Raw genomic sequence first — 13,070 nt, 5'->3', positions numbered from 1 at the left:
AGGGTCAGCTTTAAAACACCAGGAGATGAACTCTCTCACTTACCACCTGGGCCTGGACACAGACCTCCAGGCTGAGACTGAGTATGTTTCCTCTTAATGGACAGATGTTTCCAGCTGTGTCTGCTCAGGATCAAAAGGGCGGAGCTTCCTGGGAAAGTGACAGCTGGGGTAGCTCGAATAAATAGAAATAGTCTTTTTTTCAAGATACTTTATGATCATAAACTTTATTCAGACCAAAGGTTGATTTGGATTCAAATATTCAATGAGACAACTAAAAAAAACAATATTACAGGACAAAACGTTAACAAAACGTTAATAAAACGTTAACAAAACGTTAATAAAACGCTTGTTAGTGAGAAAAGTAAAACGAAAAGCTTTTTTCGGCTCGTGCGTGCAGACGTCAGATCAGTGCAGATTCCGCGTCCGCCTCTCGTGGTTTCTACGTCATCACGTTGCCAGCTGATCGGAGTGGAAAGCCGGGTGTGTGTGTGTGTGTGTGTGTGTGTGTGTGTGTGTGTGTGTGTGTGTGTGTGTGTGAGAGAGAGAGAGAGAGAGAGAGAGAGAGAGAGAGAGAGAGAGCACTGGGGCTGGAGTTGTGTAAAAGGGGCTGAAGTCCTGCGCTGCGTCCTCCTCCTCCTGCTGCTCCGCTCAAACTCACCTCCACAGACACGAATCATGAATATCATGAATATCACGTCTATCTCCGCGTTCTGCCGTGGATGACAGCGGCACACCCTGCTGAATGTCCGGGACTCCGCCGCGCGGTGGGCGAGGCAGCCTGAACTCCGGCGGACCGTTCAGATGTGTTGGCCGCGCAGGAGCGACCCGGCCGGTGGTCAAGGTGGGGCGTATTACTGACTGTGAGGCTGTGAGTGTGTGTGTGTGTGTGTGTGTGTGTGTGTGCTGGCTGGACGCTTGTTCCTGTCAGCCTGATTTAGCCTGTGGCGGCTTGATGACCCAGTTTGCGTGGAAACGGCTACCTGGGAAACACGAGTCCGATTCACCTCCGCGGGTCTGATTCCTGCTTTCTGCACATTTTGACGTCGTCAGATAGTCGAGGCTGTACAGCTGATGTTATAGGAGTTCTGCCTGAAGGCCTGTGTGTGTGTGTGTCATGTAGATCATATGGTCCGGGCCCACTGACACAGGGGAGCTGATATGAATTATGGGCACCCAAGAAATTTGAGCACAAGTTCCCAGCTCCTGCGAACATTTAATCAACATTCAGATGCTTGGCTCAGTGAAATTGTGGCCAGAGGCTTTGCTAAAAGTGCTGCATGGAGTATTTGCACATGCAGTTATTTTACAAAGGCTGATAGCAGCTAAAGAGCTGCTTAAAATGTGCTGAAAAGTCCGAATTCTGTCTAAATGACACAGGAAGGCCAGCACAGGCTCACTGACAGCACTCACAGATTCACAGGTTTGTTTTTACATTGTATTTAAATCCATTGTGTGTCATGACATTTAGAAAATCAGGAAACTACTCTAGAGAACTGTATTTATACGTACTTCACGGTTGAATGTCGGATTTCAAGGTCTGAATTTCTCTAATCCAAACATGTGAGGAAGTGTCAGCACTCAGAGCTCCTTCAAATTTGCTGAGTTCATAACAGGCCGTGGAAAGAGCCTGAGCTCAAGTAGGGGATAGGTGAAGTCTGGAAGATAACTCGGGCCGAGTCGTTCCTCAGAAATGTGGTGACACCAGCAGTCACCTGGCAGATCTTTCTTCAAATCAAAGATGACTTTATTAACAGTGTATGACTGTACATGTGTGGAGCAGGAACACATTTTTAAGCAGTCGACGTAACAAAAATATTTAGGCCTCTCCGCCTGTCATGCTTCAGGCTCGAGCCTCCTCAGCTCATATACACGTATATCATCGTCACACTGATATAAAACAGTTTAAAAGAGAAGCGCAGTGATTTCTAAGTCGTCTTTCTCTGGGATGAGTGGTTAAGGGAGGAGGAGGAAGAGGGTGATCACTGTAGTGTATGTTACAGCGATGGAGTCTTACATAATTGTACTGCCAGAGTTCAGTGTGCCGGTAGGAATGCGCAATAGGCTGTGTCACGAGATGCATTCGTGCCATTGCAGCCCGGAGCGTGACATAAGCCATCCTGTCAATGAGGATCACATGGCAATGACGGGGTGTCAGTTAAAAAGCAGCTCGTCTCGTCTACGTGTGCTGTTTGCTCTGCATCCAGTCAAAATAAGCAACCTCTGCTGCTGCTGATTTCACTGCCTGCATTTGCAGAAGTGAAGCCATCTTGCTCAACTTGGGTTACACCCTTCATTCCTGTTGCGTGCCTTGTCAAGGGAGGATGGGGCAAGAAGGGATGTGTTATGTAGGTTCATTTAGAAAAAAAGAAAAAAAAATCCAGTTCTTTCAAACAAAATGGCACACAGCGCCTGGAGACAGGTTTACAGGCCTCGTGCAGCACATTATCAGGATGTCGTGAATTCAGAATGGCATTCAGCTCTTCCTCTTAGAGTGAAACAACCTGAACCCCTGTGTTTGGAGTGATCTCTGGGTTTAAAGTCCAGCAAACAGCAAGCAGCAGAGCATAAGAAGAGGCTCTCTGCACTATGATCAGTGCGTTGCCAAAGCCACCGCCCTTTCCCTGTCTTTGTCCCCATTCCCAGTCTAAAATGATCAGTCTATATTACAGACTACAATCTGGGGCAGTAAACACTCTCCCACTGGGACACACCCGCAGCACAGGAATGTACCTGAATTGATGTATGTAATGTAACATTACAGCTCTGTGAACTGCTGCTTACAGTTCATAGAGCTGCATGGAAGTCTGCAATTTCATGCACGTCTTCACATATTTTCTCATGTAGTTTCATCGCTGACAGTCAGACTGATGATTGAGGTGTCTGATTTCATGACCTCACACATGAAAAGGTCAAATGAGAATACAGAGAGAGGTCCTTTGTTTTCTTGTGCTCCTGTTTTCACACCATAATTCCTATTGCACATCCTGCCAGTTCGGCTCCTGTGTGTCTTTCTTTTTCTTATCCTCCCTGCTGTGGCAGAGAATTCATGACCACAGTCTGGGATAAGTCTTTTGTGTATTAGACTGTGTGTTATCTCTTTTTACACTGTTGAATGTATAAAAGCCTGTCTCAAGGCCTTCCACACTAGCTGTCATGTGGCTCTCTGTCTGACTCCCTCACCCAGATAAGGTCAAGAAAGAAAGAAAGAAAGAAAGAAAGAAAGAAAGAAAGAGAAGGAGAGGGGGAGGTATGAGGTGCAAAACAAAAAAGGCAAAGGCAGAGTGGAGGTGAAGGTGATCCTGACGGTAAAGCCACGTCCGTCCCGGTCCGGTACAGACCAGATGTAGATGAGTAGATGCAGAGGAGATGGGTGAAGGATAGAGGGATTGGAAAAGAAGGCTGTGCGAGCCCACAGCAGCTGGATGGAATTTCTAACATACGCAGCTGGAATGTGAGGAATGCAGGACAGTCTGATCTGACCGAGAAAGAGGGTGGAGAGGACAGACGAGTCAGGAAAGACCAAAAAACAAAACAAAACAAAACAAAAAGAAGAGGAAGAGATAGAGGAAAGAGTGGCACAGTAAAAGAGTCAACACTGGCTATCATTGTGAACATAAAGAGTCCCTGTTTGTGGACGGACTGGCACGCTATGGAACAAATATCTAATTCAGTTTCAGTTGGAGGTTGTGGCAGTCATAGTCAGCCATTAAGGCTGTCAGTGGCCCTGTGTGTGGCCCAAGGTCTTGTACCGTACGTTCTCCCTGACTTCATTCAGACTAACACTGGGCAGGCCTGTGGGGGAGGAGGGTGGTGGTTCACTTCATGATCCTGATGAAAAAAGATCAGTCGTGGTCTGTCAGTCCACTATGTTTCGTCTTGTGCCATCTTTGTGTTACGATCAGACACCTCTAAAATCTCCATCAGGCTCTTTGTGTTCAGCGTGATTCAGCAACTGTTAGCATGCTAGCATGCTAAGTTAAGATGGTGAACATGGTAAACATTATACTTGCTAAAGAGCATGTTAGCACCAAGCGACAACCTCTGTGACTGGGAAATCAAGCCAAGTTCCAAATACTGCAATTCCTCGAGTGGCCACTTGAGGCTGGCTACAGAACATTTCAACCACCATAAGTGCCAGTATCAAAATGTCAACGTTCACAGCAGAAATAAACATGTTTACAGCCTGGTACAAAAAACGGTTTTGGTCTCTGTAGCTAATTTCCCCTTCATGAAAACTGTACTGAGACTGATTGAAAAAATGTTATTGCATGGTATGCATCCTGCTAGTGGCTAACAGCAGTACTGCAACAATTAAAACTCCTCTGTAGCCCAAAATGATATAAAGGGTATCTGTAAACCTGATGTGGCAACTCACTTTACTGTTTGTATTATGAATTTTAGTATTTGTAAAAACTTTCAAGGGTCAATGGACTGAACAACATGGATGCACACTAGGAAGAGTGAAAACTTTTTGCAATATGCAGTAGGTGGGCAGCAAAATGTGTTACACCAGCCAGGATTAAGTGCCTATGAATGATTCATTTTAAATAAACACACTAAAGTATGACGAAAAGATAAGCATGGAGTGTGGAGGTGAGCTGCATCAAGCAGCAAGACTGAAGACTGAGAGTGGTGTCTGGTGGACGTACGACCACATTCGGCTAATGAGCGTCAGCTCTGACTGCAGACTACTGAAAGAGAGGAGAGGTAAAACTCCCGCAGGCAGAGCAGCAACGACATAACGGCACCTCAGAACTACAATTAATGGCCGCCATTTTGTAGTCCTGTGGTCGGGTGGTCGGTTACATGGCTGAAGATCAACACTTGATTTTAGAAGATTCATGACTTCGATTGGATTTGTAAAAGAATACATCTGGCACAGCAGCAGTACATTTCTTTTAGTGGCTTTGAAAAAAGATAGGAGTGGTAGTTCTGACTGTGGGTACTTTTTTCAGAGGACATCAGTCACAAGTCAGAACAGGCAGTCGAGGCGTCTGCATGCTGACTCACCCACTTCAAAAAGATTCTGACATTTGTCATGTAGATAAATTTGGCAGGTGGTGGAAGAAAATCTCAATAGTTGTCTTCCATGTAATTTCCACAATGATCACAGTTTATCTGAGTGGAAACGGCAGACCCTCTCAGAATAATCGCAAAGTAAAATCCAAACAAAGTGTGGAACAGAATCATTTCTCCCTGCAGCAGTGTCTGTAAAAGTTTAATCCTGTTGATTGTGACCTGCCCCCCCCCGCTGTGCTCAGTCTACAGGCTACAGGACACTCAAATACCTGAGATTATTCTGGGTGTCCTTACTGCAGGAATGTACAGCATGTGTTACTCATCGTCAACCAGAGAAGTGGAGCATGTCCTCAATATCTCAAGATCACCACAAGATTATCTCTTTAAAGGCAAGAAAAGCACAGATCTGCTTTAGGCGCCTTAGTCTTGAAGTTGTTCAACTTTTTTTAAACAGTGTGTTGAACTCACTGTGCATGTTGAAATTATTTTATCACATCAGTATCTATATCAATAACTTTAGGTCTATTGCTGGAGTGTTATTAAAGTAAGAATTAGGTGTGTTCGCACAAAAAGACTCTGAGGCTGTATTAGCATTTAGCAGGTATGTTTATCATGTTCGCCATCTTAGTTTAGCGTGTTAGCATCGTTAGCTGAGGCTGATTTGAATGTCATTATCGGTCATTTACAAATTCAGATTTTGACCTGATGATGGCACCAGATGAAAAGTTAATGGATCACTGGAGCTGCAACATTTCATCCTCAGGGGAACATAAATAACTGCACCACAATTTACGGCAATCCACACTGCTGATGGCGCGAGAGGAAAAGTCAGCAGGCTTCAGCTTCCAGGAAACATGAATGTTTGTATAAAACCTCACGATAATCTGTCAAGTGATAGTTGAGATATGTCAGTCTGGACCAAAGTTGTGGACAGACTGACATTACAACCCCAAGAGCCAAAATGATGCATAGAGTGGCTTGAATTCACACCATTAATTATCGGTATTTAACTTTAATAATTTAGAGGACCTGTGTGTAACATTTAGGACCATTTTTAGCATAAATGATATAATAATGAATATAATATTCATAACCATGTTTTAATTAGTGTTTAATCACCTGAAAATAAAATCATTATGTTTTTGTAACCTTAAAATTTGCCTTTTATCTACAGAAGCTGTAGGTCCTCTTGCATGGAGTCCATCATGTTTCTACAGTAGCCCAGAATGGACAAATTAAACACTGGCTGTTCATCTTCTTCACAAGTTTAGTGAGAGTGTCTAGAATTCACTAATCCTACACATTGGACCTTTAAATCTCATGTATGAACATGTCACTACTGTAAATAACTGAACACACCCCAAAACTGCTTACTAGTAACGACTGAACCTGTGTTCAAAGCAGCCTATAGAGGTCTGTTGATCAGGTGCAGCTACATTTTTTAACGTTAACGTTCACTGAAGAATGAAGACTTCAAACACATATAGTTTTTTTATTGGACTTCTGAAAGGATTCCAAGATCTCTTCTTTTATATTGAGGCTGTCTACTCCTCTTCATCGCCTCTCGCTCATATGTTGTAACCACGGTAACCGACAAAAAAAAGTGCTTTTTTATCTTATTTTTGAATTTGTGTATCAGAACTGTGAGAATATTGAAGAATTTCTTGTTGGCACGGTCCAACATGCAGAGGCAGAGTTGAGCTGCTGATGCATGTATCCTTCCTGATAATCTGACGCATGATCTTGTGTGCATCTCCCAGTCATTCCTGCATATCATCTCATTTCACCCACTTACTGTACGTGTGTGACTGGCTGCAGGCCAACTCATACCCACGCTAGTGGAACAGGGAGTTTAGAGAGGAAGTTGAATTATCTCTTCTTCTCTTTCCGCAGGAACGTGCACCTAAAGCTGATGAATGAAGAGAAGGAGTGACCATTTGGGACTTAAAGAGGGCCGTCCGTCACTCCAGGCTGTCTGGTTTGAACTCTCTTGCTCACTGGCTGACTCCCAGTACTCTGTCACGCTTGGCCCTGAATGGCTGACACACAGCAGTTCTTCACTGGCAAGCTTTATGTTCCTGTACACATGCTAAAGCTGCCAGCTGAAGAACTGTTCTGGTCAGCCCTGCCCCGGATGACTCAAGAAGAGGAAGTGGATGGGGGTTGGTGGGAAGAAGACTGAGGAAAGCAGCATTTCACACGCTCAAACTGGACTTTAATAAGCTGCCAGTTTTAGGCCACCATTGTTCAAATTCCTGTGTTGATTACATGTATATCTGACTTTAAGCTGTACAGAATGTTTAGTTTGTGGTGACAAATAGTCTGAAATGATGCATCGTCTTACAATAAAGAACTAAATGTTTTCTCAGTGTGAAGGTTTATTGTTATGGACAAGTGCACACTGTGGACAATAAAACACATAGCTGCACCGAATGCTCACACACAATATATGTATGCAAAAATATGTTATGTATTCAATTTAACTCAATGTCTAAAGGGGGTCCCTTCAGTGTAGAGAGAGAGAAACTTTATAGTCTTTGTCCTCTGGTAGGCTAACCACCACATGAACAAATCCACAAGCTGACATTTAGTCAGGATAAAACCAGATGTGTGATCTTCAGGACCTGAAAAAGTTACCAGATGCTTGAAGGATTCCTCCACAAACTTTCACAGCATGTTCACTGGTCACATTATCAAACTGAGGGAAGTTTTACTGAATGTCAAATAAAATCTGTTACTGACTAGAGTCTGACTGATATGACATGTTTGAGAGCAATACTGATTTTCAGTTCGCTGATTACCAACATGTTAAATCATTGCTGTGAGTTGCTCTCTCTCTCCCTTTGAGCTGCTTCGAACAGTGTTTTACATCATCATTAGATCACTCTGATGTACTCCATTATATTATCACAAAGGTTTTTCTTCTTCATTATATACTAGAAAGTTTTATCATTTTATGCTACAGTTTTCACAGCAATACTTTATATCTGCAATAAACTAACACTGGTTGATAATCAGCCGACTGATATGGTTGGTCTCTATATATCTGACCAATATTCACAGCAATGTCTCTTAGTTTTTATTAGTTATTTAGCTTCAGCAGCAGGTTCAAATATTACTTTATGAATGTAAGCTAAACTGGTTTCAGAACAGAACCAATGTTCATAAATCAGTCAATTTATAAAACAGCCCAATCATCATAATTGTCAAATCAAATGCATGTAGAGTCTATTCAGCATTTTACTTACAGACCCGGTTGAGTTCTGTAGGTTTAGCAAAGCAAATAATATATAATAAACTGTAATGATGTTTCTTTTTTACACTGATAAAAAAAAAACTACAGGAGAGATGTCTGAGGAGGAGAGAAGGCAATACTGGAGAGCTGCTGCCTCCATTTGAGGGTCTTTATGCAGTTTCTTCAAAAAATCACCACTAGATGGAATCATGATCTCTGCAAAACTTGGGGTTACTGCCACCTCGTGTGGATGAACGTGGTATAAAATCTGCATCTGTGTGTTACAGTTTTTCTCCATTGGTTTGGCTCATTTCTTGAAACTGAGATGACATTCTCATACTGTAACTATAAAGCAATTTGGCCAAACAGACTTGCAGTTCTGCACAACACTTCAGATAACCAGCAAAATGTAATTTGTCTCCCAAAACTACTCATCCATGCTTCAAAATGAAATCCCTTTCCTATGTAAATAGTCAGTACCATAAAAATGGCATGGATCCTTCTCAATTGCTTTGGCACATTTTGATTCATTCAGTACTTCTGTCAAAATAACTTGGATGGTACTGCACAACTACATGGATCACCTGGCAATGTTTGTACAGCTCCCAAAACAGTTTACCCTTCAGTCAAAACTACATTCCCTTCTCATATAACTAGTCAGTGCCTCCAAAATGCATTGTCCCTTTGGTATTGTGTAAGTACTGCAAGTCAAAATGCTTAGACGCTTTGTCATGGCATATTTCTAACTATAGGCATAACATTTTCACACCACACACACACACTGCACTCATTCTGCCGAGGAATTTTCATTTTTATTCTCAACTAACGTAAATTGTACACATTACAGTAGGTAGGGAACCGTAAAAAAGGAAAATATACTGTGTACACAAAATACAAAAACCCACAAAAAAGAAAAAAATCAACAAATCAGCACTGTAAATACAAAGAGTCACAAATGAAGACATTTTGTTTAGTCACGGTCACTCCCCTCTCTCTCCTGGTCACCATCCTCATCTTCCTGGCCATCCATTCTCTGTGCTCTGTTCGGCCACAGATTCTCATCCACATCGCATCTGATGTTGTCTCTTGAGATACAGCGCGGGAAGAAGCGTCGTGCATGCCTGAGCCATCCTCTACACTGATCCCCTGTTATGTCCTCACAGGCAGCGTCCATTGCAGTCATGAGAGCCCTCTGGTTTTCCGCATGGTGTTCATACACTCTCCATCTCCAAGCAGAGAAAAACTCCTCGATAGGATTGAGGAATGGAGAGTATGGTGGCAAGAACACATTGTGCATTCTTGGATGCATGTTGAACCATCCCCGGATGCGTGGACCCCGGTGGAAACTAACGTTGTCCCATATAATTACAAACTGGGGTAGGTGGGGCCCTTCGAGACCCCTCTCATTTTCTGGGACCAGATCAAGATACAGTTGATCCAGGAAACGGAGGAGTTTATCTGTGTTGTATGGGCCCAAACTTGCATTGTGGGTGGCCACACCATTTTCTGAGATGGCCGCGCACATGGTTATACACGCCTCCTTCGTTAGTCAAAAACTTATTTCACCTAACCTGATTATCCTAAATTTACTATAACATCTTCCAAAATATGTACTGTATTCTATTCCAGTTTCCTAACACTATTTTGACAATTGAGCAGACTATTCTGCATATGATGACTTATACAATGAAAATGTGCTGACATGTTTTGAGGACAATAACCATGACACTGAAAACCAACCAATTGGGATAGATCAGCAAGATACATTCATTTGAAAAATGTACTAAATGTTGGCTGATTGTGTTAACTGTAGGATACTTGTACATAGCTATTTGCAAGGATGTACTAAAGGCTTGACACATGTACAAAGCATTTGGAAATGTGATGAAAGCAATGATAAATGCCATTCTGTTGTGAGAAACTGCAAGATAGTTTGGGGATTTGTCTATGTTGTTATGAGAATGTCATCTCAGTTTCAAGAAATGAGCCAAACCAATGGAGAAAAACTGTAATACCGTGGGTAAAAAAATTATATCTAACTCTCAAAACAAGTTTCCTAATTCACCCAGTGAGACTGACAGTGTGCATCTTCTCTCTGTCCCCATCACCTTGTTCCAGGTCACTTTCGTTCGATAATCCTGGAGGTGTGCAACAAAACATCAGAAATTCTTTACTGAGATTATTACACAGATGAACATTCATCGTGTAGTTGATCAACTAAACTAAAACCAACACAGTGAAATATCTCTATATTCTGATTTTAGTAAAAGTATGTAAGTATGATCAGCCATGTGAAGTATCAAAATTAAACTGAATGTTTATTAGATGTTATATTATTATTACTTAAGCAATCATCTGTAGCTATGGGCTATATTATAACTGGTTGAGGTGGAGCTACTTCCAGCTATTATTCTGTTTTTTCATATTATCAGATTATCCGGTGAGATTTAAGGGGTTAAGATGTTTCATGGAGCGAAACTCGAACAGCTGGGACACAGTGAGGTTCCTGTTAAACGCTGACTTTAGTGAAGGACCTGAGTCAGCAGGGCGTGCATGCGTTGAAAGGCTTGCGGTTCATAGTGTCTACCTTCTTCACTCTTTCTCACACACCCTGTGCGGAGCCCTACTTGCTGATCCAGCTGATGCGGCCCGTGCGTAAATGGAAAGCTTTTACGCACCGCGCGCTTTCACTTCAGAAGAGGTTTAATTGTTGTTTTTGCATTGTCACACGCCTCGCCTGGTGCGTAAGTAGGCCTCAGACACTGGGGATGTGCTGTGGAGATGTAAGGGTTGCGGTAATACCTCACTACATAATAGGAGGGGGGGGGGCAAGTCGTTCGCCCGGACTCTCACCGCCAACTAAACGCGAGAGGGACTCAGACATCAATAACATCTCGCTCATCAATAAGACATTTTGATGGAGTTAGACTGCTTAATTAAATAGGTTGCCTTGAAGGTATTAGTCTCTCTGAATTTATAATATTTAATCTAATGACCCCCAATGGAGAACATCTGAAGGAAGACTCTCCAGCATCTCTATCCACAGGACAGCGGCTCGGTCAGACACAGAGTAACACTTGGAGATTTCTTATCTTTCAGTGATGGCTATCAACACTGATGCTGCCTTTGGGAAAAGCGCTCTCGGCGAGAGGGAAGTTTCCAATCCCACCGACTTTCACGACACGGAGAAGCTGCTGAGCACCGCGACCAGTGAGCCCACCGGGCAAAGTAACATCAAGCCGTCCGACTCCTTTTCCCTTACCATTAGAGGGAGCGTCCAGTCCCTGGACGCGCACCAGAACGGGCACAGATCGCCGTTAAAGTCGGGCTCCATCGGGCAGTTGTCGGCCCCACCCAAGTCCTCATCTCGGCTGAGCCTGGGTCCGCTGCCCTCCCCGGTGCCGCCCGGGTCCGCACCCCGGAATTACCTCTGGCTCGCCGTGCTGTCCTGTTTCTGCCCGGCCTGGCCGCTCAACATATGCGCCCTGTGGTACTCATATGTGGTGAGTGTTGCATTTATTTACAGCTTTAACTTTCTTAAACCCATAATGTCGATTATTATTATTATTATTATTATTATTATTATTATTATTATTATTATTATTTTCTATCTGTGCTTCAGATACTTGGCTAAATTCTAAATACAGTTGTAATCTCAGTCTGTTCAAACACCACAGGTGCTTTGTTGCTTCCATTGTATTTAAATAATTAATAATTAATCTCCTTCCCCTTCTTTCCCATTAGTCGAGGTCTGTTCTTCACACAGGAGATGTTGTAGGAGCAAGAAAGTATGGGCGTCTCTCTATGTTGCTCAGCTGTCTGGCGATGCTGCTGGGTGTGGCTGTCATCATCTTCATAGTGTTTACAATTGGTATGGAAGAAAGACAAAGCAGACACACAGTCACAAAGCTCACTGTAAAGTTGTGTATCATCCTAATTTAGATTTTTTTTTTCTCCGTCTCTCAGAGCACCAGCAGTCCAACTGAAGGATGGAAGGAGTCTCCTTTTACTTCATCTGATTTAAAATTTGCACAGAAGACAGAGGAGGAAAAAAATTGTTTTGAAGATGAAAAAGCACAAAACCTGAGTTGAAAACAAACTAAAGAGACTCTAACATACAACTTAATGCTTTTTCTGCTATGGACGAAAGAAAGAAAAAGAAAAGAAGTCGCAGGCCGTTTCTCTTTTTCTGGTAACGCTCATGTCCAATAAGCCCACAAACTCAGGAACCAAAGGAGGGAAGATGAAGGCTGCACACAGCTGTAGTGTGGGATCATCAGACAGCACATTCTGTGGAAGTGTAACTACTCTTAGTCCAAACTAGTGGTGCATTGATTTACTCACAGAAAATTGGATGTCATTATATTTTGCTCTTTAAAAAAAAAAAAAGGCATGTCATCATTAGATAAAGTCAAGTAAAGGCATCAGTGCACCTCTAGTCTGTAATGCCGCCGCTGCCTGCCCTGTTTCTCTCTCTGTTCTATCAGGACTTTTGTGGCTATGGGAAGATGTATAAACTTTCATACACTGTTTACAAGTTTAAACTCATGTACGTTACGTCATAGTGTGATATCTTGCTTTGCGTGCTACTATGATAAACTCAGCAGATTCCTGTTTGGACTTGACTTAACCGCCTGGATCTCTACACCTTATTATGTTTACGATATACTGCAAGATATGAATGGGATTGTTCTCCCTGTATGCACTGTTCATGGCACTCTGATGTTGATGTTTATACATTTATACTGTATGACTGGTTTCCTGTGCCATAGTTCTGCATGTCTGAAATAAACTTGAATGAGCATGACAAAGCTGA

General features: G+C 42.7%; 1 protein-coding gene and 1 long non-coding RNA gene across 2 annotated transcripts; both read left to right on the top strand.

Moving 5' to 3' along the window:
• The first annotated feature begins 549 nt into the window (after positions 1-549).
• On the top strand, positions 550-7,387 carry LOC109141647 (uncharacterized). The gene is made up of 2 exons (XR_002042798.2): positions 550-841; positions 6,913-7,387. It is a non-coding gene; the product is annotated as an uncharacterized LOC109141647 (long non-coding RNA).
• A 2,952-nt stretch (positions 7,388-10,339) lies between these two features.
• On the top strand, positions 10,340-13,065 carry LOC109141651 (trafficking regulator of GLUT4 1-like). Its single transcript, XM_019272885.2, has 3 exons — positions 10,340-11,757; positions 11,999-12,125; positions 12,221-13,065. Exons 1-3 carry the CDS (start codon positions 11,356-11,358, stop codon positions 12,238-12,240), a joined length of 549 nt encoding a protein of 182 aa, XP_019128430.1. The 5' UTR covers positions 10,340-11,355; the 3' UTR covers positions 12,241-13,065.
• The last annotated feature ends 5 nt before the right edge of the window (positions 13,066-13,070 follow it).

This window comes from Larimichthys crocea, chromosome XXII, assembly GCF_000972845.2.
Source record: "Larimichthys crocea isolate SSNF chromosome XXII, L_crocea_2.0, whole genome shotgun sequence".
Taxonomy (NCBI): domain Eukaryota; kingdom Metazoa; phylum Chordata; class Actinopteri; family Sciaenidae; genus Larimichthys; species Larimichthys crocea.
The sequence above is the reverse complement of the archived record's forward strand: the minus strand, read 5'-3'. Positions and strand labels throughout refer to the sequence as shown.

Excerpts from the sequence above, each read along its gene's own strand:
- LOC109141651 (XM_019272885.2), top strand. The coding sequence starts at position 11,356 with ATGGCTATCAACACTGATGCTGCCTTTGGGAAAAGCGCTCTCGGCGAG. Across the intron at positions 11,758-11,998 it reads CCCTGTGGTACTCATATGTG|TCGAGGTCTGTTCTTCACAC; the intron begins GTGAGTGTTGCA and ends CTTTCCCATTAG. Across the intron at positions 12,126-12,220 it reads CTTCATAGTGTTTACAATTG|AGCACCAGCAGTCCAACTGA; the intron begins GTATGGAAGAAA and ends TCCGTCTCTCAG.